The sequence below is a fragment of the Amphiura filiformis genome, chromosome 18 (genome assembly GCF_039555335.1).
Source record: "Amphiura filiformis chromosome 18, Afil_fr2py, whole genome shotgun sequence".
NCBI lineage: Eukaryota > Metazoa > Echinodermata > Ophiuroidea > Amphilepidida > Amphiuridae > Amphiura > Amphiura filiformis.
In genome coordinates this window covers 12,291,594-12,319,109 of record NC_092645.1, presented here as the reverse complement: position 1 = coordinate 12,319,109, position 27,516 = coordinate 12,291,594, and the positions used below count along the sequence as shown (strand labels likewise).

Sequence of the window (27,516 nt, the reverse complement as noted above, 5' to 3'; positions counted from 1 at the left end):
GGTGTGTTAGCGAACTCAAAAATAGCGCAAATAGCCTGAGTGTACACAAAAGAAAGTTTATGCGTGAGCGCTGACAAGTTGTGTACAATCAGATGAGCAATGTCTTCAGGTCCAAACGCTCTACCGGCATCAGCTGAATTCAAGTATGCTTTAGAGGGCACAGGTATGGAACATTCCAAACTATGTGTTTTGACAGTTGAACTGTTGTACAGAGATTTTGTTTACCAGTGTTTACAAGCACACACACAATGCACATACACCCCCTTTCCAGTCACACACCAAAATAAGTCTGCACTCACCAAATTTTGGATGCTCTTGTAGATGACGCATCAGAGCAAATATCCAATTCCAACCTGGCAGAAACACCAGGACGGCTCCTTCTACACCCAGATTACCAATGTAGCCAAGAAGTTGCTGGGAAGAAAATAAGAACAGAATAGATATTAACAATATGTGATAAGTGATTTAAAAAAAAATTCTGTCACAAAAATCACACTTAAAGTGGAAGGTTCACTTTTGGTTCAAGTCCTTAGGGAATAAGTCAAGGTTAAAATTTATCCATGTAAATTCTGTTCTGTCTGTCATCAAAGTAACAGGTGTAAGTCAGTTCTTCTGTGACAAACTGGCAAAGTGGGGTTTCCTGTGTAAGTTGATCAGCAACCCACTTGAACAACTGACGGCGCCAGTCTTGTGATTATGTAACATTTAAAAAAAAATCAGCTTCTCTCCTCTCCTCTACATTCCCCATCTCTCACTTGCCCTCTCGCCCCTTCCCTCTCTCCCATTACACCCACAGTATTCCAATAATTACAAATTCAAAACTTATTACTTACCTCAATGAGGTCAAAGTTCATTTCCTTTTCACTCATCTGTGCCATGGCTCTCCGAGTCTGCTCAGAGTAGTCATTGCTCACCATTTTATTCATGTCCTCCTACAGAAACAAAATAATTGTGGTTTGAGAATATTATACATTGACGAGCATCTCCTGCAAAACCATGCAACATGTCATCCACAGCAAAATCAAGAGTCATCTCAGCGTTCATGTGACACACAGGTTCTGATTATGCATCGTGATCTCGGCAGTGCTTTAGACTAGAGAAAAAATGTGGATGTCCTTCTACTCAACTTCACAAAGGTATTTGACATTGTGCCTCATCCCACCTCCAAATTCAAGTACTATGGCATAAATTACCAATTGCTGTCATGGATATCTTCCTTTCTTCAAGACCGGTGCAAAATAATTGCAATATCTGTTACTTTTGCTCCAAAAACTAATAATAATAATAATAAGGAAATTTATAATGCGCAAGTATCCGTCAGAGCCGCTCACTGCGCAACAACAGGATTATGACCACAAAGGGGAACATGATGAACAGAGCAAATACAGAAAATATAAAACATACCATAATAAGAAAAACATTTTACACTACAAGTCATCAGCAAAAGCGATATTAAACAGATGTGTTTTTAACAAAGATTTAAAAGAGTCCAAAGTAGTACAGTTTTTAATGTGAGATGGTAGATTGTTCCAAAGTTTAGGAGCACAAATGACAAAAGAACGGTCGCCAAAAGAGTTGTTAGATCGTGGTTCCTGAAGAAGATGAAGATTGGCTGAACGAAGTCCAGTGCGCCCAGGTATATAAGTGTGCAGAAGATCGGCGATATATGATGGTACAAGTTCGTTTTGTGATTTGAAAACAAAAGTGAGGATCTTAAAATTCAATGTGTTGTTCAACAGGTAGCCAGTGCAAGTCAATGAGAATTGGAGTGATGTGCGAACGTTTCTTTGTGAGAGTGATGAGGCGAGCGGCAGTATTTTGAACCAATTGCAGACGACGAAGGGTCTATCAAAGATGCTACACAGAGCATCCTTAAATTGGCCTCCAGTTAGAGCACCTATGCAAATGTTGTGATCACCCTCCTCTGTTTATCACTCATCCTACTGAGACAAATTTTGTAACACAAACTAAAAAGAGGGTGTTGCAACCCCATATGTTTTTCTATATTAAACATCATACACTGTTATATTAGCCATGGGTCTCCTCTATTCAGTGATACCAAGTACAAACATTCGACAATCCCCACGTATTGATACTATGATGTCCCTGTGAGCATGCTTCAAGTCCATATCCCACAGAATAATTTCAAAACAACAAACCTAACTCAAGGATTTTACTGTAGAAAGCTACAGTGGGTTTCACCAACCATACCTCGCTAACTCAATGTTTGACGGTTCGGCTTTACCCATGGGTAAGAGGTGACTGCCACAATGGTTTTTTGTTCAAATAAATCCTATTCTAAAATTGGCCAAATCTAAGAATATGAAAGCAGGGACCATCAGGTAATTTGGCATGGAATTGCAAGCACAATCAAAATAAGCACATTCACAGATGCAAGTTACAGCAGTTCACATTGAATGCTAATTATGTGCTAATTAGGTTAAATACAGTAGATCAGATCAAATCATATCAGATAACAAAATCTTACACCAAATTCTACTTACATCGTCCTCTTTGTCTATGGCATCATCGTCATCTTCCATGTTGTTCTTGTTATTCCTGTTTTTCTTGTTTTGTGACATGGGCACAAATCCAAGCATCTGAACTACATCTTCCAAGTAATATTCTACAGGTGAGAAAAAACAAAGTGATGGGAAGTTTTAAAACCTGTTTCAACAACTCGTCCTATACCTTTGTGCAGGAGGAGACAACTGTTGTTAATCGGTGATGAATCCACACTTTCACAGTAGTGAAAGTTAACGGAAGCGTGCATATGCGCTATGTGTAAAATTCTTGGAACTTTTGTGCATATACACGCTTACATGTTGAATTCATTATTTTAGAGAAAGTGGCTAAACATTGCTGAATTATGTAGTTTTATTGTTGATATTAACAGAGAAATCATCAATCTTCTTGTTATATTGAGTGGCAATGACTAACTGACATTCCAAATGGGATATTCTTATGAATTAGACAATCTGTAGATTGTTTTTATTGATGAAAGGGATTCATATTTCACCATTGTTCATCACCATTTAATACCACATGTCCGGCGCATCTGCCAAGTGGCTAAAGCTGCCTTTGTAAACAATGCAAAAGACACGGACACATCATTGTTAAAGGGTGATGATTGAATCCCTAAATGTACTCATAATTTAAAATGATTATCATTTCCACATTCACCATAGACATTTTGAATTTCTTCCTTTTTCACTTTTGATAAGATACATCTAGTACAAATTGGGCTATTCCAGTTGAAATTTGTACGCCCCCTATGAAAGACATGACCTTAACTTCCACACGGGGGGTGTGAATTTCAAAAGGGATTATTTAACCGTTATTAGTACCTGAATGGGGTCTCCATTTGAAATTCACACTCCCTGTGTGGGAGATCAAATTCATGTCTTCAATAGGGGGTGTATGGATTTCAACTGGAATAGCCAATACCAATAGTGGGATAATGGAATGTGAAAAGAATAAAAATAAAGTACACTGACCTTGCACAGGGTAGGCTCTACCATACACCTCAACTACTGGACAATTGTCAAAATATTCGCTGAAGAGTGTGGTATCAATAGTTGCCGACATAAGAATAATACGCATATCTGGGAATGCGCGCAGCATGTCTCGTAGTACGACCAGCAGGAAATCAGTCTGTGGAGAGAAGGAAAATAGGATGTATTTGACTCAAATTTTGAGTAACCTGTTGTTTTATTAGAGGGGTTAATGGCAGAGATGTAAGTGGCCTTAATAAAAAAATATGGAAAGTATTTCTATAGTGAAGCGTAGTTAGCGGAGCTCTCGCCCATCATGGGATGGAGTCCAGCTCCTGGGCTTCTACACTTAAAAAACCCTTAGGAGGCCCTTCTAGAATAGTTCAAGATATTTCACTCCCTCTTCATAATGCGAAAATCCGCTGTTCAGTCAACATCCATTACTGATCGCAATTTTGATGTTTAAGCTAAACAAAACGGCGACTTTTTCACACAAATTTCACGCACATGCGAGCACATAAACGTCACTTTATTTTTATTGCGAAATAAACTCCGACATGAACACGTGCACACACACTCTTTATCATTATTACAGACACAGGCACACAGTCGCACATGGTACGATACAGAAACGGTAAATAATAACTTATGACCCAGATTAGTCTACACAATTCGAGACGCCCTTTATAGTTTTTCTTCCCAGACGGTGATTGCGAGATTTTGTATTTTTTTAAATTACAGAAAAATACTAAAATTACGGAAAAATACGGAAGCTTTGGCAAATCTGAAAAAAAGACGGAATTCCGTATAAATACGGAAAACTTACATCTCTGTAATGGGGCGTTATGAGTCGACCTGGTAGAAAAACATGCCTGTTGGACCCATAAATGTTTAACAATAATACGTAAGGTACAATGATTAACAGTGAGGGGAAGAACTGAAACAATGCATAAGCAATGACTCACATTGAGATCTCTTTCGTGGATTTCATCACTACCACATGAGATATACCTCTCAATCCTGCCTCCAACTTTCTCAATAATGTACCTGTTAGAATTAAAAAAAAAAAATATAAAAAAACAGTTTTAGAAATAATTGTCTTCTTTTATACGCTGGCAAAGTGACAAAAATAAATTGGATTAATTACCATAGCAAAAGGTGAAAACAATTTTGAATATGTCACGCCGCACTACAAGCAGGTTGCACTCATCACCTGTGTATGTCTGCAATCATAGATTGAATACAATACCGGTCTTTTCAAAGATACTAATCTTACAGGTGCGAGTGATCAGCATGATATGGTTCAATGCAGAGGTACAGCGTGAACGCACCAGTGCAGTCGCGGTATATTCAAAATTGTTTTCACCTATTGCTATGGAAGTTAATCTGATTACTACATAACTTCGCCAGCATATAATATTGTATTTCTGTACAATGCATTTTTATATTCTTGGTATTCTTGCATTTTTGATGTTTTTACCAGTGGTCCATTCACCAATTCTAATTGTATCATACAAAATGACTGCTGAATGTGTTGTATTTCATTTATGTACGAAAATTAACATTTAGCCTACATTGTTACGATCCAATAACTCATACAGTCAAATATAATGAGTCAAATATAAAGCAAACATGATTTAAGCATGTTTATGCTATCTTCCATTTTCAAATCAGTTCAGTGAGTTGTTTACATGACAATCTAAACTGACCTATTCTGATCAATAGAGGGCCGGGCAGGCAATATTTTTTTCTTGGATTTTTTTTAAAATTTTCGTATTTTCGGGCATTTTTAAAGCTTCTTGTGCCATTTTTTTGGGAAAATCTCGTTTTTTGCTTCAAAAAATTGCGCTTTTTGCCGGGGCTTGTACTAGTGATGTGGTCGGCACCGTTTTTTATTGTCGACATGTCGATATAATTCGTATACCGACGTCGACAGTGTGTCGACATAAAAAAAAATTCTAAAAAAAAAAAAAAAAAAAAAAAAAAATTTTAAATTTTCAAAAAATATTTTGGGCCAGAAAATCAAGTTATAGGCCCAAACTGACTTGATTATTCAAGGTTGAAAAAGAAATACTGCTACTCAAAAAAAAAAAAAAAAAAATGCCAATTTTTTTTTTACAAAGTTGGAAAAAGTTGTACATTTTAATTACTTTTGTTTCTATTGAACAGCTAGCAATGCATACTAATTCAATGTGTCCCTGACTGTTCAATAGAAGCAAAGGTAATCAAAATGTACAAGTTCATCAACTTTGTAAAAAAATTGGCATTTTTTTTTTTTTTAGTAGCAGTATTTCTGGTTTCAACCTTGAATAACAAGTCAGTTTGGGCCTATAACTTGCTTTTCTGGCCAAAAATATTTTTGAAAACTAAAAAAAAAAAAAAACAATTTTTTTTGTCGACATGATTTTTGATGTCGACATGTCGGCATACGTGCCGACGTCGACATTATGTCGACATAAGGCATGTCGACCACATCACTAGCTTGTACTGCACCTGTTTCCTTGGTGCCTTTATGACTCAATACTTACCAACAGTAAGGAATAACACTGCTCCAGTAGGGCGTGGTCTGATGGTATCAAATCGTACTGAGTAGCCACAGCTTTGTCCCAGCTCTTCACAGCGTTCCTCAGCAACACGCTCAGCAATGGATATTGCACTGATACGACGAGGCTGAAATCAATCACAGATGCAGATCATACATACCCTGAAATAATTTGGGGGAGTGTGGATTTCAAATTGAATAACCTACAGCACTTACAAGTTATAGTAAAGGATCTTGTGTAATGCAAGTTGATATAATTATCTAGGATTAGTGCAGCCCCATCAATTTCAAAATCGAGAAAGTGTCCTCTTCTGTTCATACTGACCATTAACCAGGGTTGTCACCAGCTCAAGTTGAGTGCTGGCTAATTCACTAAAACACCTGTCTGGGACACGTGTTAGTGCGCCACCTATTGACGAAACTCCGATAACTACAGCAACAACAATGGCCGCCATGAACAACGAGTGAATGTTATGGCAGCGGTGTATGTCGCTGCAAATTGCAATTTTATATGCATATGGGTGTGAAATATTGTAGATTTTAGCCTAGATTTGTGATATTTACTAAATTCTGTTCGTAATCATACAATATTTGCTGAATTTTGTGACGGTCGGAAGCTAGTGGCAGTTACCTCCAACTGGCTTAGTGATAACCCTGCCATCAACCACTCACCTGTGTGACAACGATATTGCATTCTGCTCCTCGTCCCTGTCTGATGTAGTGGTCCAGGACGTACTGTGGTACTTGTGTTGTTTTACCGCACCCAGTGGCTCCACGGATCACAATGATGGGGTTCTTTGTGATCGCATCAATAATTAATCCTTCTGATTGGTAAATAGGTAGGGAGTGCCTGTCACCCAACATCTAGAACAAAAATAGGGTCATGTATTTTTTAATTGGAATGTGTGACATTAGCATTTCAGTTGTTAAGGTGGAAAATGTAAATATATACAATATGCTACTTTTAAGGGCTGGGGTATGAGCGTTTGGACAGTATTTATTTTGGGACATTAGAACACATCAGACATATCGAATTGCATTCTGAATAGAAGAATGTCATTCTGATATCAAATAATTTTGATTTTTTGAAATTCGCAATTTAATACACATTTTATGGCAAATCATTAAAAATTGATATTTTTTATATTTAACAGTACTTGAAGTAAACTTTATAAATCTGATGATTTATACTTAAAGTGTATGTAGGTGGGTTGAAAAGCCGACGATCAATTGAAAATTTTGACCTTTCGTATTGAAGATATGGATTTTTTTTTCCAAAACACAAACAAAAATTAGGTCTGTTTTGGGGGAAAAAATCCATATCTTCAATAAAAAGGTCAAAATTTTCAATTGACCGTCGGCTTTTCCTCCTACATACACTTTAAAATATATCATTAGATTTATATAATTTACTTTATGAGGACTGTTATATATCAAAATTCGAAAATATCAAATTTTTATAATTTGTCATAAAATTTGTATTATATTGTGATTTTCAAAAATGAAAATTATTTGATATCAGAAAGACATGCTTCAGATTCAGAATACAATTCGATAGGTCTGAGGTGCTCTCATGTGCCACAAAAAATACTATCGAAACGCAATAAACGCTTGTTTTAGATCCCTTAAGGAAATAAGTTATGAACCCAAAATCACAGCTAAAACATTGATGAATTTGTTTAAAGCTTGATGACTTATGATGAGTTTGATCTTGATATGGGTAAGATGATGTTCTAATACTCTGATCACACGAGCATGTCAACAGGCATAAACACATACACACACACCACTACCATCCTATTGCTATCAAAACACAAACTAAGCCCAACAGCATGGATTTTTACATTTATATAGCAGTGAACATTGAGGTTGCCATGTATAATACACAATAGCAGATGTATCTCTAAAATGCATTTGGTATTTAGTTGTGACTTACTGCAGACCTCCGCAAACCAAGGATTGTGCTTGTTTGCAGGTAGGTCCATGGTTTGAATGCGAAAAGTCTAGTGTAATCATGGACACACAGAGATGATATCTTACACTTCCCACAATGCATTTCTTCCCTGTACTGATTTGCTATTTAGTGCAACGTAGGTTGATAGTGACAAAAAATCACCTAAATTAACAAGAGTTCAGGGAAGAAATGCATTGTGGGAAGTGTGAAATATCATCTCTGGTGGACACCTGCACATTTAAGATTGATTTACCCTTAGATTATTAATACACAGATTGGAATTTTCCATGCCTGTGCCCTCAAAGCGTACTCGCATTCAGCTGACGCCGGTACAACGTACAGGCCTGGCGACATCGCTTATCTTACGCGCGAAGTTTCTTTTGTGTACGCATTTTTGAGTTTGCTCATGCAGTACCTGATTTAGCGTCGATTCCCTGAGGCAACATGCCATGTTTCCACGGTATGGATTTACCTTTCCATACAGATTTATCGCCCAAGCCCAGACTGACCATACACCATCAGCCACAGACATTGTTTATGTAAAATGCAGATGTCCTCAGTTTTAGTGAGTTCCAAGTTACACAGGGTTTTCTGTGTGTCCCCTGAGTGATAGCATTTATATATACACTGTAAACATAGTCACCCCTACATACACTGTACCTTTTGATACTGTGGATTTGTACGTTGATGCTCCATATCTTGTTGCAATTGTAAGCTGATTTCTTGCAGACTCAACTGAAAGGAAATTAAAATTAAAATTATATTGAAAGAAATTCATGTACATACAGTTATTTTGTCTTCCAAGTGATATAAACAAACTTTCGTACACTGATGGAGTAACTTATAAATATTACTACATTTTTGTGCCAGAGAAGTCGTCATCCACTTTATGTAAATTCACAATATTGATATACACATCACAAATTCAGGCTTGAAATTTTAATTTTTAGGGGCACCATTTTCAAGGCCACTGGGCAAAGACAAAGAAGGGCACCAAGTGATGAAGATTGCCTTGAAGTTGACAAAGATCTGGGGGTGGGGGAACCAAGGCCAAAACTGAAAAAAGAGCAGGCAATGGCCTTTTTGGCCTCCCTGAAATTCAAGCCCTGGGACAATTAAAACACTTAAAAAAAAATAGCAGAAATTCTTTGTTGTGTAGGAAATAAGTTGCAGGTCCCTTATTGCAGTGTTCCGTTTTCCCTCCCACTACTTACATGTGCAAGAGGTCCTTCATCTATGTTGCAATTCAACCAGGGATTCCAATTAGCCAGAGGAGGTGACCATGATATCCCATAAGCCCCTCTGGGTCCTTCAGGATTCTCAAATGTCTGCCTTCCTTCATCAATGAGCAGAGAGACTACCCCTTCTTCATTCTACACAGAGGTACAAAAATAGTCAAAGCTATATTAGTTGGCAATAATTTATTGCGCAAAAGAAGCAGGAACCTACAAGCCCTTACTAAGGTGTTTTGGGTAAAGCTCGGAGAAAAAAATCCCAGGTCGACCCAAAATAATTATCGCCACCGGATAGACCACCTAAGTTATTGTATCGGTTTCTCCCAGGTCGACCATAAAAACGTGTGACAAGTGTAAACCATGTCCAGCGTTCATTCATAACTACAAGCGCTGGTGACTTTTACGCAGTTTGTCTTGGCATCTAAATTAATATATAGGCCTAGGCCTATTCGTTTTTATTATAAGTTAGTTTGCAAAACACAGAGGCAAATTTAAGGAGATATAATACAGTCATATTTCCACGTTTTCTACTTTCTTGAATTTGCGTCAACGTGTAGGCCTACACACATGATAATATTAATAGCTTAAGGGGGTACTACACCCCTGGCCAATTTTGTGCCTATTTTTGCATTTTTCTCAAAAATTATAGCGCATTGGTGACAGGTAAGATATGTATATTATAGGGCAAAGACTACAACTACTGCACTGAAAATTCAGCAACTCAAGGCAAGTAGTTACTGATTTATTGATCAAATATTGGTTTTCCCTCATTTTTGACTGTAACTCCACAACTGTTGTCTTTGCTGAAATAAAATTTCCAGTGCAGTAGTTGTAGTCCTTGCCCCTATAATATACATATCTTACTTGTCATCAATGCGCTATAATTTTTGAGAAAAATGCAAAAATAGGCACAAAATTGGCCAGGGGTGTAGTACCCCCTTAAGCTTACATAGTTTGTCAGTCCATACAACGCTCTATGTTTTCAGACTTGTGAGAAAAAGAAAATAATAAATTATGAGAAGAGGTCACAAATAGGATCAAATAATCCAACAAAGAATCACCCTGCCGAAGTGCCGGACATATTCATGTTTTATGGATACTTTATTATTATTTGGTTCACAACAACAACCACCACGAGTGGAGTGCCAATTTCTATTAGCCTAGGCTGTCTTTCGATCAACAAGCGCTGAGGGCGTTATGAATCCGGCCTTACTAAGTTCTGGACATGTTTTCGATTACCAATTCAATTCAGACTTCATTTTTCCAGATCAAAATCCCAGCAAGTTTTTCACTGCCTGGATTCTAACCCAGGACCTCATTCACCAGAAGCAAAAATTTTAACCACTGAGCAACAACTCTCCAAAATCATGCAGGGGCTTACTAAGGGCTCTGAGTCTTACCTCTCACACGTGACACTACTGCATGTGGTATGGTCATATCATGTATGGTACTAGTATAATTTCTAATTCTTATAACATACTCCTATAATACATCACATGTGATATTACTACACATGACATGATTATGTTATGCATGCCATATGTAACACACCCACATCCCTTGCACTTCACCTTCTAATTCCTGACTGCTGTAACACATTGGCAAGTCTCTCCTACAGTCTCTATCATATGTAACACTGCACTCCTGCATGGTATGCATGCCATATGCTTTAGTGATACACACATCCCTTGCGCTTCACTTTCCCATTGCTTCTGGTACTGGTATTATTTCTAATTCCTGATTGCTGTAACACATTGGCAAGTCTCTCCTATAGTCTCTATCATATGTAACACTGCACTCCTGCATGGTATGCATGCCTAGTTCCAATAATTGGAACTCATAGCTCCGACCGTGAGTTCCAAGGAGCTATGTGTATGTGCCGCCGCGATTTAGCGTGCATTCATCACCATTCACATATACATAGTCGTATGGAGTGGACTTTTCGCTGCTCATAAAAATCGCTCGAAAATTGTCTTTTTAAATTGGACAAAAGCTGATGCATAGAATAAGTTTAGCAATCACAGATGACATACATCAGTAACACAGGTTTCTAAAGTGAGTATTTTACCAGATATACTAATGCAAACTTGCCAAAATAAAACCCTGGAGGCACCCTACGAGAGTACCTACAACTTGAGAACAAGTCCTCAAACGTTCGAAATTTGTAGTTACTACAACTAATGCATGCCATATGCTTTAGTGATACACACATCCCTTGTACTTACCCCACTCATTGGTTCTGGTACTGGTGTTATTTCTAATTCTTGTAACACATTGGCAAGTCTCTCCTATAGTCTATCATATGTAACACTGCACTCCTGCATGGTATGCATGCCATATGCTTTAGCGATACACACATCCCTTGTACTTACCCCACTCATTGGTTCTGGTACTGGTGTTATTTCTAATTCTTGTAACACATTGGCAAGTCTCTCCTATAGTCTCTATCATATGTAACACTGCACTCCTGCATGGTATGCATGCCATATGCTTTAGCGATACACACATCCCTTGTACTTACCCCACTCATTGGTTCTGGTACTGGTGTTATTTCTAATTCTTGTAACACATTGGTGATTCTCTCCTCTACGTCTCCCATGAGGGACACTTCATATGGCTGCAACTGTAACATGTCAAGAGATATTATTACATCATTTAATCAGAAGAAACAAGTTATGCTCTAACAGCCCTTTTCAGAGCCATAATCTCTTTTAGTATGATAAGGGTCAATCTATTGTATTAATGGGAAATGGACAAACCATTATGACACCTTTTAGACAAGGGTGAAATTTAGTTCCATCGAATGATCAAACTGCCAAAATTGGAATAACAAAAGATAACTCAACATGGGGTAATAACACACTGCACTTATTAGCGTCCTGTTAAGGGAGGCTGGACCGTACAATGAATACTAGTGCTGTGGTCGACATGCCTTATGTCGACATAATGTCGACGTCGGCACGTATGCCGACATCAAAAAATCATGTCGACAACAAAAAATTTTTTTTTTTTTTTTTTTTTTAGTTTTCAAAAAATATTTTTGGGACAGAAAAGCCAGTTATAGGCCCAAACTGACTTGTTATTCAAGGTTGGAAACCAGAGAAATACTGCTACTAAAAATTAAAAAAATGCCAATTTTTTTTTACAAAGTTGGATGAACTTGTACATTTTGATTACCTTTGCTTCTATTGAACAGTCAGGGACACATTGAATTAGTATGCATTGCTAGCTGTTCAATAGAAACAAAAGTAATTAAAATGTACAACTTTTTACAACTTTGTAAAAAAAAATTGGCATTTTTTTTTTTGAGTAGCAGTATTTCTCTAGTTTTTTAATTTTTTATGTCGACGCACTGTCGACGTCGGTATTCGAATTATATCGACATGTCGACAATAAAAAATGGTGCCGACCACAGCACTAATGAATACATGTACTTACTGTTTCTATTTTCTTCTTTTGGCTTCTCCTGTGAAGGCCTCAATCATTTTCAGATGATAAAGCTGACGTACCAATGACAGCGAACACGATATCGATGCTATCTTCTTGTTGGACCCTTGCTCACGAGCATGAATGCCTAAAACAAATAAGAATAATATATAATGAAGAATAACTCGAGTAGGTTTTTTAAGAGAGTGAATAAATTTTATGCACCAATCATGAAGAAAAATTGTAATTATTTTTCAAATACTACATACTAATTCCACTGGCACATTTTTATAACCAAATGTTCTGCACAGGTAACTGTTGCCTTGTATGTCAAAGGGCCAGATAATACACTTATTACTATTGATATAAGTAAACACAAGGCACGACTTACTTCGCCGAAGTGGTTTGACGAAGATTGACATCTCTGCAACAAAGCTCCTGTAATGGTGTCAAATAGAAATAATATTTAAAATAATGATACTCAAGATAGATGAATAAGTCAATCAAATCAACAAGTGTAATTTAATTACAAAGGAACAAATAGCTACAATATGAAAGATATAAGAATAAAGTATGAAAAAGATGAAAAAAAAGGAAGAGAAAGATATGGATGGAAGAAATATAATAAATGATAAATTTTGGATTTATATAGCGCATTTTTCCAGAGGATTAAAAGTGCACCAACTAGGCTGGTTGCAGCCGAACTCTGCACAAACCTATCCGCTCTAAAACTGTAACATTCCCAATTATCTGAGCAGCTTCCTAAATTCCATTGGGTGAAGAAGTTTTGATAAACAAACAACTAACCATGGATTTTGAAAGCATAAGGAAACCGGAGATCACTTAGAAAAGTAAGAAAACCTCTGAGAGCGAGCATGGATCAGGATAAACCAAATGCACATGTAGTCCTTAGGCACCACCGGGGCTTGAACCCAGGACTGGCGCAAGGCGAGGGAACAACCGCTGTGCCAACTAAGCTCCCCACCCCCAAGAAAGAAGAGTGAGAAAGAAAAGGAAAGAGAAAGAAAATAAGACAACAAGAAAGATTAAAACTATAATTTATTTTACTTTCAAAGACTAAAATGAAATCAAATATACATTTACAGAAAATCCAAGTTCTGAAAGAATTGAGCAAAAGGGAGACATTCAAAAGCATGAACATAACTAACAGAACTAATTGCAAACATTGTTTGAAGTTTGACTCATGATAACATTCCACAGAGGACACACAGTACATTATAACTTTCTGCTGATGACACTCAGTACAGTGTTAGGATTATCAGCTTAGAATTGAGAATGTTGACAAAATGCATGTGTCAATAATTGATAGAGATAAAAAGCACCTAAAATTAACTGGCACAGATTGAAATGAATGTATCAATTTTCCAGTCTAAAAAGAACAATCCCAAAGATTGATGACATCATATAAACGTAACTATAATGAAAGACAAAGATAAAAAGACTAGTTTGCGTCTGACGTCATCTGTCAATCAAATTCTAGCATGGTTTGTTTACAAGTGTTGTGATGATATGAGTTGCTGAACGTGGCGGTAAAACCGGGTGCCTTATTGTTAATTTTGCACCTACAAACCATCTCAAAAGTTAGGTCTTTATAGTAGAAAACTTTCTCTCGCGAAGGCACCATGTCAACACTGCCTAGAAAAGTTGCTTTTTGCCTTGTAAAAGTACGTAATTTTTCGCCATTTTCTGCTTTTCCTTTTCTCCGGTCGGCACCAGATAAATCGACCTTCCTTGTACGCGCTATTAACCAATCAAGGATCATAGAGAATTTGATTGACAGTGACGTCAGACGCAAACTAGTCTTTTTATCTCTGTCTTTAATTATAGTTTGGGCCCATAGCTGACCCTATCTCATCCCATCTGTAATGAGATCGGATTAGGGCCAAAATCACTTATGTTTGTAAGTGCATTACGAGACACAAAATCAACATTTTTAACCCCCTCGCTAACTAACAAGTCTTATTTCGTCCTGAGGACATCATCAATCTTTTGGGTTGTTCCCAAACTGATACTAACCTTTACAGCATTCCGGTCACTAGTCCCATAGAGTCACCCGCCATTCTAAGCGTTTCCTCCACCACAGAGTGCACCAGTACAGCTTTCCACATGATAGTGCCCACAAGGGAAGGGTCAAAGGTCAATATAACATGTGACCTTGAGAGGAAGTAGAAATGATACATGAAGTCAATCACTGTTGCTTTATGGCTAAACCTTTCCCACCTCTAAATATTGCTTTATAACAATGTCCGACACCGTTTTTCGTCCGACACCGTTTTCATCCCTCCCTAGCTTCCATTCCCATATTAAAGTTAAATGATATCATTAATAAGTCGTCTACAGACTTCCGATTTTGGCTCAGCCAGAATATTACATCTTGTATCCTCAGATATAACAAAATGGCTGCTAGGTTTTCCAAATTCTTATAAATCTGTGATATTTAAAAAAATCTCTCCCGAGTGCTGCACCAACTTCAACCTAATCCCCCTCCTTTGATCTGCATGTTAAAGAGACTTCATGTTTCACTTCTACATCTAGAGAAGATTAAGGGCTACATGTAATATTGACCTTTCAACTTTGAACCTTGACCCTACAACCCTGTGTCACATCATCAATGATGTCATACTCAGTTCACATGTTCGTTTCTAATTTTGACCCATTTCTTCACAAGTACAAGTTGTCAGTGATATTAAAGGCCATACTATTATAGTTCAAGGTCTCATGGGTTTTTCCCCTTTGCGACAAGCATAATTTCTGCCAGCATCTTCCGCTGCAGAAAACATCAGATGGAGAATGGAACTCTGGACAACTAATCACTTGATTTTGAGTGGAAAATCAAGGATGAGAAATTAAGAACTGATAATGTCGCAACGGAAAATCGCTCACAAAGGCGTAAAGCTATAACAGATTGCCTTATGAGTACAGCTGCATCCTGAAGTTGTCAGCTGTCTCTCCTTAAACAAACTTGTCTACTTATGACAAGACGGGTCATGATATACCTTGTTTGGACTCGGGACCATTGGGCTATTCCTGTTGAAATCCATACACCCCCTATGGAAGACATGATGTTAATCTCCCACACAGGGATTATGAATTTCAAATGGAATTACCTGAATAAGGTGACTCCATTTGAAATCTATGCCCTGTTTGGGAGATTAAGGTTGTGTCTTTCAGAGGGAGTATATGGATTTCAACTGGAATAGCCCATTACAGAGTGTCAAGATTCTGAAAGCATCAATTCAACTTGAATTTGAGTCCAAATTAGTTATGTTTGTTTATTTTGGATGGTATATGCTTGCATACTTGAGACTCTGAAATGACCTATAGACAGTCCTCTCTTGCATTTCCATCACCAAATACAACTGGTACGTAATTGGCAACAGGAAAACATGAAATTATGTGAACGGAGTAGACATCACATTGGTGGATGTCATCACATTTTCTCTGTGTCTCACTTAGGGACCATTCAACATTTACGCCTGGGGGACAGTGGGAGCTTTGACCAAAATATTTTGCATTTCCCTTCTCGTGGCCCCTCAAAATTTGGATTCTCTCCTTGTTTCCTCTTTTTCGCCATTTAAAACTTAGTAAAAAATTCAGATTCCCACCCTTAAAACTCCCATTCCCACAGCATAAATATTGAATAATCCCTTTTTACTTTTGTTGAGAATTCCTACTAGCAATTCAATGTTTGATAATAACACCTTGCAAACAATAACAGCTTCAGCTGTAAAACATGGAATTGTTAGTTTGAAGTCTCAAAATATTTCATTAAAAAAAACCCTTCCATAAATCTATAATTGTGTATGGCTTATCAATATCAAGCACCCATTCACTTCTGCCAGTTTTTTCAAACGAAACCAATCAGTATTATGGATGAAATTTAATTACACAGAGAAAATGTAATGCCAAGTGTCAAAATACCAAATATCCATGGTAACTGTTACTATGGGTATTTGTTTTGCAGGTGCACTCATCATAAAATCAGTGACAAACTTATATTCCTGTATTAATGTATGTATGTGTGGGAAACATGCAATTGGCCTGTTTGCAATATCGCTAAACAAACAAATTCCATGTTGCAAACACATTAACAGAAAACTAAGCTTGTCTGTTGAAAAAGATTATCACTATCACATGACTGTTAAAAATGGGCTACGAAGTTGGCAATTTTACTTCCTCCTACATATAATATAATAGGTAAATCAAGCATGAGACAACACTTTCCTAAAAAAAATGATAATGCACATAAAATTGGGCAAAAAGTACCCCCAAAAAAAGGCTGAAATTAATTAAAGTTTCGTAAATTTTGACTTAAAAAAACCCCACAGAATTCAATTTTAAAACTGAAAATTCTCACGCCTGGTAGTTGGTATTCCAAAGGGCACAACCCAAGTGAATATACTCTTGACTCACTGTGTATTTGGATTTGGTTTGGATAGGATTTTTACAGCATTTAACAGTTTGCTGTAAAACAGCTTTGCCAACTATAATAACAGCCCATTTACAGTCAACACTCTCATACAACACCTCACATATTAATGAACAGCGTAAGTTTTGCCTAAATGTGCATCTATGTGCAAAAACTATGGAATTCATATTATTGCCTGCCTTCCACAATTTTTACACATCTAGATAGAAATCAAAACAAAACAAAACAAACACAACCAAATAAAGATGCAATAATTTTCAAAGTGATTTAGGACTGTACAAATGTAAGGGGGAATATTTTGTTTATCAAAGTTTTAAAAACAGAGTTTGAAATGAAATCTACAATAATTGTAACTGTTCTGATTGAAGGACAACCCAAGGATTCCTGGTTTCTGTCACATTTTTTCCACTTCATCAACAATTAAAAAATAGTATCTTTTGTTTTGAGTTATACAAATTTCACAAACCAAATATCATTTGTTTTGCCTGAACATTAACACCACAAATATACTAGAAATGGTCTTTTTCTGAAAAGTAAAGTGCAATTTAGGAACCGAGATGCAAGAGGCCTGAAGTGACCTTCCAAGGAAATGCAGGAAAAAGCGTGTAAAATAGGCTGAACATAAATTAAAGGGCGAAATTTGGAATAACAAATGCCTGAACTCAGACAAATACCTGAAAACTTACATCCCTGTAGAAAGTTCCTTTGAGAGGAATTTTGGCATTTGAAAGGAAACTTGTTTAAAAGTGTTTTTGAAAAAAAATAATTTAAATGAAAAGCATGGAATTTGACTCATATTGCTTCTTAACCCATACATCACCATGGTTACCTGTTGTGGTCCTGTCCAACTGGTGAATATTTGTAGTCAGCCGGTATCTTGTTGGTCTGTAGATACTGATGTAAGCGAGACTTGGCATTGGCCAACGTCCAGTTACCATGGATACCGGAATTGAAATCCACACTTTCAGACTGCAGAGGGAAAAAACATGATTTGTTTGGTAAAAAAGAAAATTACACACCTTCTGGAATAAACACAGAACCTGAACTCGTTTGATTTTTGTCGCTTGTTTAATGTTATGTGACCTCTAACTAAGGTCTGTCGATATATTGATAATAATCAATAAATCGACTATCCAATGATATCGATATTGCCGATATCACTTTCTGAAGAAAATCGATATATCAAAGTTACCGATAATGAAAAAAAAAGTATTGACAAATCAAGCATACATGTATGCACTCACTGCAGTGTTTTCACTGGTATTGCATAGCAACATGCTACATATTATAAACAAAATGGTACATATTATAAACAAAATGCCACACAATTTTGAGTTTGTGCAGAAGAGATACATCCTTTGTTTGCAAGTCTATCACTTGAGCCCAGAACATGTTGTGCAATATTTTTTAACTACAAGACGATTATCCGATTTTTATTTTATTCCTGCATGTACTTTACCTCTTCCAGTTTTCGTTTCTCTCCACGGAAATCAAAGTAACTTCTCTGATATGATGGCATTCCCCCTTCATCTCCATCTCGCCTACCGCCAGGAAATATAGCGCCACCATGCTGTCCACTTGGTCCAGCTGGAAGGAAAAAATCAAATTGTTATACTTTGTAATATTGTACAGATTCACCAAAAATTCAAGTCAAGTCAAGTTATTTAAATTTGGCTTAATTTTTAGTTGGAGTCAAATCGAAATCACTTGAGTCACTGTACAAATTTAATAGGGTTGAGTCACTTGAGTCAGTTCCCTCATTTCCCCTTGAGTCATAAGTCACAACTCATCTAAATAAAACAGTAAACTTGCTGCCCATTCCTCCATCTTCATCTATCACTCCTAATGTACTAACTTCCAATCCTATCATCCATAAAACAGCCATTCCCCTTTTCCTGTAACACTATAGATGTAAAAGCTACCATTTCTTATCCATTTGTCAAAATTCCCACCTCCTACATATAAAGCTGTATTCTCTTATCTGCCTCTCCTCCTTATGCACCACCAACGACAACGACTAAAGGCAAAATATATAATTCTCGATCACAGGTATTTGCGTAGAGCGTACAACGCAACGACTGACGCTTACGACGCAAACACAGCTTTTGAGAATTGGCCAATCATGTGGTCAATGCTAGGCAAGGTCAAGGTTTGGTCATGTAGGTCTCGCGATTGTGTTGTTCTACGAAAAGTACACTGACGCAGAAGGTACATCCTCTCATGATCAAGAATTAGTTATTTTGCCTTTTAATGTGACTGCATGTCATGTGTTGTGGTGATTTTGTATGCTATGCTCCAACACATGTTTTGGGGCCTTCCCTGATTATGCCAGCTACCCCATTTTGCCCAGGGGGGGGGGGGTACTCAGTACAAATGACCATACGGGGATGTGCCGCAAATATGGGTAGCATTGTCAGCCTTTTGGTATATCAATGGCCCCTTTTTCAAAGCCTATTTTGGTATATGAATGGGTCCTTTTTTTTAAATTTTCTCAATTTGTTCAGAAAATAGCCCAATTTTTCATTAATCTAGCCAAAATTGTCCCAAAATGTTGGGAAAATTTGTAAAAACTAAGACAATTTGGGTTAAATTTGGTCGAAAATTTTGACTTTTGGTATATCTATGGGTCCAAATTTCTTGTAAAATTGGTATATTTATGGGTCCACTTTCAGCGGCACGTCCCTACCAAAACCAAACTTGAGTACCCCCCCGGGCCATTTTGTTCCTTATGTGTTGCACCTGTCTGTTCTATCTCTTCACATTATTCTGTCAGCTTACCTCTTCTGTCTCCAATATCCATTAACGCAAGATGTGGTGCTACAACACCAGAGGGTAACGCTCCTCCTCCCCCTCCACCCATTCCTCCTCCTCCCATTCCTCCTCCTCCCATTCCTCCTCCTCCTTCGGTTTTAAATCCTCCTCCCATGCCATCTCCTTCATCACCTCCTTCTCCTCCCATGGCTCCTGCTCCAATCATTCCCTAAAACAGACGCACATGGATTGTAGAGTTTAGATTAGTGCAAGTTAAGGGGGTACTACACCCCTTGATAAATGTGTATATATTTTTGCATTTTTCTCAAAAACTAATAACACAGTGGTAACAAAAGGTATGTATATTATAGGGGCAAGGAATCCAATTACTACACTGGAATTTCAGTGATCCAAGACAAGCGGTTTGTTATTTATGATCAAAAATAAGGTACCGCTAGGATGTACCTCGTTTCCTATCATATATACTGAACCGCTTGTCTTGAGTCACTGAATTTTCAGTGTAGTAATTGGATTCCTTGCCCCAATAATATACATAACTTTTGTTACCAGTGTGTAATTATTTTTGAGAAAAATGCAAAAATAGTCACAAATTTACCACATGGGTGTAGTACTCCCTTAACACAAAATGTGCCAGTCAATATTGTACCAGTTTACCTTCTGCTTGCATATTTTTTTAGTTATCTTGTCACAAATATTATGCAATGTTGTCAAAAGTGAACTCTGAGATATCAATGTTTTAGTAAAAAAATGTCAAAATTATGCACAAAAAGTCTTTATATTTTAAAATGGTAAAACTTTCACGCTTGTAAAAGCTGTATCGGGTGCATGGTCTAAATGTGAATCTTTATGCACCAATGAATCCATAATGTCTGCTTTTAGTGTGCCAAAATAATTTAAAAATCTGAGAGGCATTTTACTGCAAATTTTTGAAAATTGTTTACACACATTTGCTGGTGTTAACAACATACCGAATGCGCCTTGACTGCGATGGACTTACGCACAGGGTTGCACTGTGTTATGTGACACGAATCGTGCGCGTAATCACAATATTTCGCATTCATGCATTTCATGCATTTTCCCGCCACTTTGCCAAGCTGTCTTGAGCCATGTGAGGTTAGAGTTTTTAGAGTTGAAAAAGTGAAATAAATCAAGCAAAATGAGAAGAAATATTAACAATAACAAGTTGTATTTTATCAGTTTCAAGTGAAAGAATACATCTTAGTGTTGATAAATATCATGAAATCTCAAATTCGGGTGTGGCCATATGTGCCTCCCCTTATTCTGGCCTTAAGTTAACCATTACCATACCTGTGCTGGCATTTCAGCCTTGTTCATCTCACCGATGCGCACCAAGTATGAGCAGAAGTCTTGCGCAGCGTTAGCCTGTGCATCTTTCTTGCTTGTGGAGTTACCAACACCAGTATAACTGTACCCTGGTACTCTAACCTGTAACAAAATATTAGTCCATCTTAATTAAATGGGCTATTGCAGTTGAAATTCATACACCCCTATATATGGAAGACATGACCTTAATCTCCCACACAGGGAGTGTGAATTTCAAATGGGGTTACCTGAATGGACAACTCCATTTGTAACCTATATCGTCTGTGTAGGAGATTGAGGTCATGGCTTTCATAGGGGTGGGTGGATTTCAACTGGAATATCCAATTATAAAATATTAAGGCTAGAAATTTGTCACATAGCCTGAGAATCAATTTGCGACCATCCACTGTGAATGGGCTGTAACAGAGCTTGTTTTGAGATAATACAATGTATATAAAACAATATGATTTTTCAGTTCTTTTGCTGATTTTTTTTATATCTGTTCGCATCAATCTTTAGAGAATCTAGTCGATTGTGGATTACACTCATATTACAACCATGATCAAGCCTTGAAATAAGCAGACTGGAACCACAAGCAATTTGTTTTAAACATTGCTCCTGGTTCACTGGGATTTACAAGAACCAGGAGCAATATTCAAATAGTAAATCCTTTTCTGCATTCATGTACAATACAGCATACCAACACTACTGTATCAAGTGCAAAACTGGAACCAGGAGCAATTTGTTTTAGAAAATTGCTCCTGGTTCATGTGAAGTTAACAAGGACCAGGAGCAATTGATGGCTTTACGCCGGCTTATTTCAAAGCTTGACCCTGATGCTAGCCTACTACATGTATGACTGGTTGTGTTCAAGAATTGCATTTCAAGACAAAACTTTTGTACAAATATTTTTTATATTTTAAAAGCAGCCACAAAAAACAACAAAAAACAAATAAACAAACGAAAAGAAAAGGGAAAAAATTGCAAAGGAAATTGAGCAATTTACAAAGATTTTTACAAAATGAATCAAATGATGAGATCTTTATCGTAAGACATCAGCTCAGCTATGCCCTCATTTGACAATTCACAATAAGAAAATATTTTCATAAAGATCATTATTTTGATAATGACCAGAAACATAATTTAGAAAGATTTAAAACTCTTGATCTCAATACAAAATATATCCATATTGAGTCATTGGGCCAAGGACAGTGGGTACTACAACTAACAAGTTACCAAAGATCTATGATCCAATAATTATGGCACTCTTCAAGAGTTCACGATCGGGTCAATCTGCTGACACTCGCTGTAGTAGCAACAGCTTAAAATTATGGAGGTAAATATTTTTGTATTGAGATTAAGAGTTTAAACTTTTCTATATGGATTGCCAATACAGATATGGTCATTTTCACGGTAAAGGGTGTAACTTTGGATTTTTAACATTTTGATCCGTAGTTTTCTAATAAAGCCACAGAATTCCATGATTTTTGGCCACATAAGTCATCTAGTTAGCAGCTACCTTGGGTAGCATAATCATCTTCGGGAGTTACTGCGTTCAGTTTTAGCAGGCTTAAATGTACCTAATATTGCCATTTTGAAAAACTGTAAAAAACAGTAACATTTTTGTAAAACCCTGTGTTTTCTTCAGTTAGTTCATGGATAATTTTTCTTATCCTGAAAGTACGGTCATATGTTCAGTAAACACTGCCACATTAGATTTAATTGTGAACAGCCCTATATTTTTGAGAACCGGACTTGATATTTGTCGTTTCGAGGCTTCATTTTCCGTTAACAATTGTTAACAAACTTTGTGGGTATAGCTTTGGTTCATAATTCTTGGTTATTTCTTCACTTCTTCTTGATTCATAACAGTTGATATCTTAACTTGAAATGGGTAACAAAAATTAGTTGATTTGCAAGCTTTTAAAATTTTTATATTATTTTGACTTCAAAGAGCCGATTTTCCGTTAACTTTTTTGAAGCCTCCGAAACAAACTGTTCAGCAAGCTTGGGCAAATATAAATAAAAGAGCTCATCCAATCCATTTATCAAAATGTAGCAAAGTAGATCCTCAAGTCACTTGTTTTTAAATCATGGAGATATATATCACCGTTTGAAAATGGGACCCAATACAAACTTTCCGTTAACAATTGAAGCCTCCGAAACAAATGAAGCCTCCGAAACAACAGTAAACTTAATTATCATCTATGCATATCTAAATTGGTATGTTCCATATTGATATCTGCATTGTAATTGTTGCATGATATGTGCAGAATGTCATAAATTTAAAAAAAATTGATATTATGGTTAATGCTTGAAAAATATACTGATATCCAAGAAAGCCCGCTTCGAGGCTTCACATGCAAATAACACCATACTTAACAAATGGGTGAAAAAATTATCATGTTATAAATCTGCAATATCTGCCGCATAGAATCATTGATTCAATACACACAAGAAAATAACAGCTTAGATGATCCCAACAGTGTTGTTTTCAAAAAAAACTACTTCTGCCATGTTTAACCATTGTAAACATGAAGCCTCCGAAACAAAAAAATGACTTGCTGTGATAATTTAATTTTTGTCACAACTGAAATTCAATACTTAGAAGCAAAGCATGAAAATTGGTAATTGTGATATTTTTTACCTATTTTTTCATGTCAACTTGTAGTAGTTAGCCAAATATTTTACTTTTATGATCACCTGTGTTGTTAACTGAAGCCTCCGAAACACAAATCGCTTGAATTGCCAATTCTAAAAATAACTCCAATTTCTGTGAAACTTGGCTGGGAGGTTCCTTTCATCAAGTAGTATTTGTACATGAAGTTAGACATTTAAATTATTTTAGGAACCCAATTAAAACTTAAAAAATATGTTTAAGGTTGGGAAATTTCCATTGCAAATGACCCTTGATGTTAAAAATTTTCAAAATTGCAATTACAAACATAGCAAAACATGGTATAAAATTTAACTTATATCTGTTGACTTACTTTGGAATGGGATTTCACATGTATTCCAGCTTTCATGTCATAATTTTCTGAGCTTATGTAAAATACATTTTTTCTTAGATTTTAACCAAAATGTTATGGAAATGTCAATTTTTTTATCAGAAATCAAAAGGTTTAAGCCTTGAAACACTATTTTACTGGAATTTAAGTTGCTTCTATGCATGATTACAGTAAACAGAAACATATTTAAGTGGTTTGAAATTTTGACCCTAAAAATCAAAAGTTACACCCTTTACCGTGAAAATGACCATATACAGTTCCATGCTAATATCAGAAACATTATTCTTTGGACTACAATTATTCAAAACCACATACACCAGGCACAAAAAGAAACTCGTCAGTTATATTCATCCTTGCTGTTCAATAACTTGATAATTTTGGATTATTCTGAAATATACATTTTATTAATTGTTTTTTTCTTTCTCATTTGACACCCTGTTCGTGAATATTAAGCAAGAATTGACCAAGATATGCGCCTCCAAACTCTCAAACCCCAAAATGAAAAGTTGCAATTTTAACGATTCAATTGTGCCTGTACACTGTGTGCTTTATTGATTGGCCCGTGGTGCTTGTGTGCAATACAACGATGCGTTCCCATTGAAAATCGTTGAAAATGCGACTTTTGTTTTTGGGGTTTGCGGGTTTGGAGACGCATATCTTGGTCAATTCTTGTTTGTTTTTCGCGAACAGGGTGCCAAATGAGAAAGCAAAGTCCAATTAACAAAATGTATATTTCAGAATAATAACGTTTCTGAAAGCTTGTCTGTAAGAAACCAGTTTACCCATGCAGAGAAATGGTTGCTTCCGTAATGACTGTTGATGTAAGGTCATTGTGTTTTGAACCGTGAGGTTATTGTTGTTATGGTTTACGAGTGCATCATACCACGTCCAATCGTAAGGCCCGTTATGGCCTAGCCATGAACCAATGGGAGTAGACCTAATGTTGATGCGGGTTTGCTTTTGGTTCATATCACATTCAGCTTTCATCAAATTCGGATCGAGAAATTTATTTTCCCACCCACCACTCCCTAAATAGGAAAGTAAGGTTGAGGAAAGCTTTGAAGTGGTGGACTAGTGCTCTGGGGGAAGGTAATTTGAAATACATTTGTAAAGGTATAAATCCAAGCTAAAAAATCAAACTTGTTGGTACTGTTCATGCATGTAATATAGACAGCTTAGAATATTAAGCGAAAAATGTACAATTAAAACGATACTTTTATTCCACTAAGTTAATCATCAATCTGCCATGAGGAAAGTGGATCAATGGGTGTGGGGGGATCATGTAAGTGATTGAGTTTTTAGTACAACTATAAATCGTGTACATATGGTATAATTAAGCTGAAAATCATTTAAAGATTTTGAAATTCTGATATAATATTAGTCTACAACCTTTCATACATGTAGACTGTATACATGTGCTTCTCCCATGAGAAGTACACATGTATTATTTTATTTGTGCATATTGGATTTTGTATGTGTTTTAAATTGGGAATGATGTACATGTACATGTTAATGTCTGTGAGACTTGGTAAACAGTACAGTATATTTTTAGTACACATATTGTTAAGCTGAAATATTTATTTCATTATCGAAATGGGTTGATAATATTGATTACCGTAATATTGGTTTTAAAAATAATCAGCAACTGTTCTTTGATTAGTTACATGTACTTCTATGAGTAGTACATGTAATGATTTTATGTGCTGGAAAAAGAAAAGTTGATTGGCACATCATGTCTTAAATTGAGTTTAGTGTTTCAAAAGAGGACCAACCGTTCTGCTGGTTCCTTTCTGTGCATTTTAACATAAGCAGTATGTTTGTTGTTCAGTCGCTTACAAATCTTTAAAGTCAGTGGTTGAGCAGCCACAATTGCGATTTTGTTGCCATTAATTAAAAGATGGCCAGGAATCTCTTTTGAGATCCAGTCATTGCATGTTACAATTTGCCTAATTACAATGTGTTTCAAAAGCATTAGCGTTAGTGCTAAATATGGCATGGTTTATGAGTAGGTGGGTATTTTAGCCTACATGTATATAGCGTCAATGATAGTGAATGGGAGTAATTCCCTCTGCTTTTTCTGCATATTTTCTTAATTTGATGTATTTCTGAAGGTTCGCAGCCATTGTTTCATATTTGTCAGCTTTTGCTAAACTTATATTTAATGCACCCTAGCTTTTGATGTTATTTGTAAGCAGCTGCTCCCTTACGAATTTTTAGAGTAATTCACCCTAGCTTTTGCTCTTGCAACTTTATTTGCTTTGTTTTTGTAGGAAGCTATTCTCTTACAAAATTTTAGAGTAATTCACACCCTAGCTTTTGCTCTTGCAACTTTATTTGCTTTGTTTTTGTATGAAGCTATTCTCTTACAAATTTTTAGAGTAATTCACACCCTAGCTTTTGCTCTTGCAACTTTATCTGCTTTGTTTTTGTAGGAAGCTATTCTCTTACAAAATTTTAGAGTAATTCACACCCTAGCTTTTGCTCTTGCAACTTTATTTGCTTTGTTTTTGTATGAAGCTATTAACGCATAATAGCGCATAATTATTACTTTTAGATACCTCATCCAAAAGAATTATGTTTGCCTTAATGTTTGTTTACATGTATGTGGCTTGCCGGAACCTTTATATACTTATGCAATTGATAATGCTTATCGTTGTTTGTTTATGTAGAAATATTAAGCGAAAATAAATTCTTGATTCGGTTTGATGCTGATGTGTGGCAAATTAAGTGGTGCGTCTCATATTCATTTCTCGTGTCTATGGGTAATCCAAAATTATCAAGTTATTGAACAGCAAGGATGAATATAACTGACGAGTTTCTTTTTGTGCCTGGTGTAGTATGATGATCACTTCACTTTTGTGTTCACATGTGGAGTACCTACCTCACATAGGAATCTCTGTCTGTGTTTTGGTCCACTGTTCCGCACATCATATGATGGTGTCAGCTTCTTTTTACCCAGCCACGCATAGAAGAACTGCTTGACGTCCCCCATGATGCCAGACAGTTTCTATTCATAAAATAAAATGACTAATTTAGTCAATTTATAAAGGGTACATTTCACTTCTGTTTTTTTTTTTCAATTTGCAATGTATATTAATATGTTTTAGTTATGCTGCATGCTTGAAAGAATGGGAATACTTTGTACTTAGTACATTTTAGTACTACTAAAATACTTAATTAAGGCCGTATAAAATTAATGCCTAAGACTATTACAACCTCAATCTTATGTTCAAGTTCCTACCCATGCACACACACAGTGCGTTTTTCCTCATATATATGTACACCCATCGAATGTGTGTCATCGGCCCGGTC

General features: G+C 36.4%; 1 protein-coding gene across 1 annotated transcript in view; it reads right to left on the bottom strand.

Annotated features, from left to right (window-relative positions):
• The window catches only part of LOC140139847 (ATP-dependent RNA helicase A protein-like), a 50,995-nt gene that overhangs the window by 16,520 nt on the left and 6,959 nt on the right, over positions 1 to 27,516 (bottom strand). The window contains 18 exon segments of the mRNA XM_072161600.1: positions 300 to 414; positions 834 to 932; positions 2,505 to 2,626; positions 3,498 to 3,654; positions 4,460 to 4,488; positions 4,491 to 4,541; positions 6,023 to 6,164; positions 6,709 to 6,900; positions 8,651 to 8,725; positions 9,205 to 9,363; positions 11,747 to 11,848; positions 12,660 to 12,799; positions 13,043 to 13,089; positions 17,931 to 18,070; positions 18,561 to 18,688; positions 19,880 to 20,081; positions 21,182 to 21,319; positions 27,086 to 27,211. Coding sequence (XP_072017701.1) covers positions 300 to 414; positions 834 to 932; positions 2,505 to 2,626; positions 3,498 to 3,654; positions 4,460 to 4,488; positions 4,491 to 4,541; positions 6,023 to 6,164; positions 6,709 to 6,900; positions 8,651 to 8,725; positions 9,205 to 9,363; positions 11,747 to 11,848; positions 12,660 to 12,799; positions 13,043 to 13,089; positions 17,931 to 18,070; positions 18,561 to 18,688; positions 19,880 to 20,081; positions 21,182 to 21,319; positions 27,086 to 27,196 — 2,149 coding nt within the window. The 5' untranslated portion in view covers positions 27,197 to 27,211.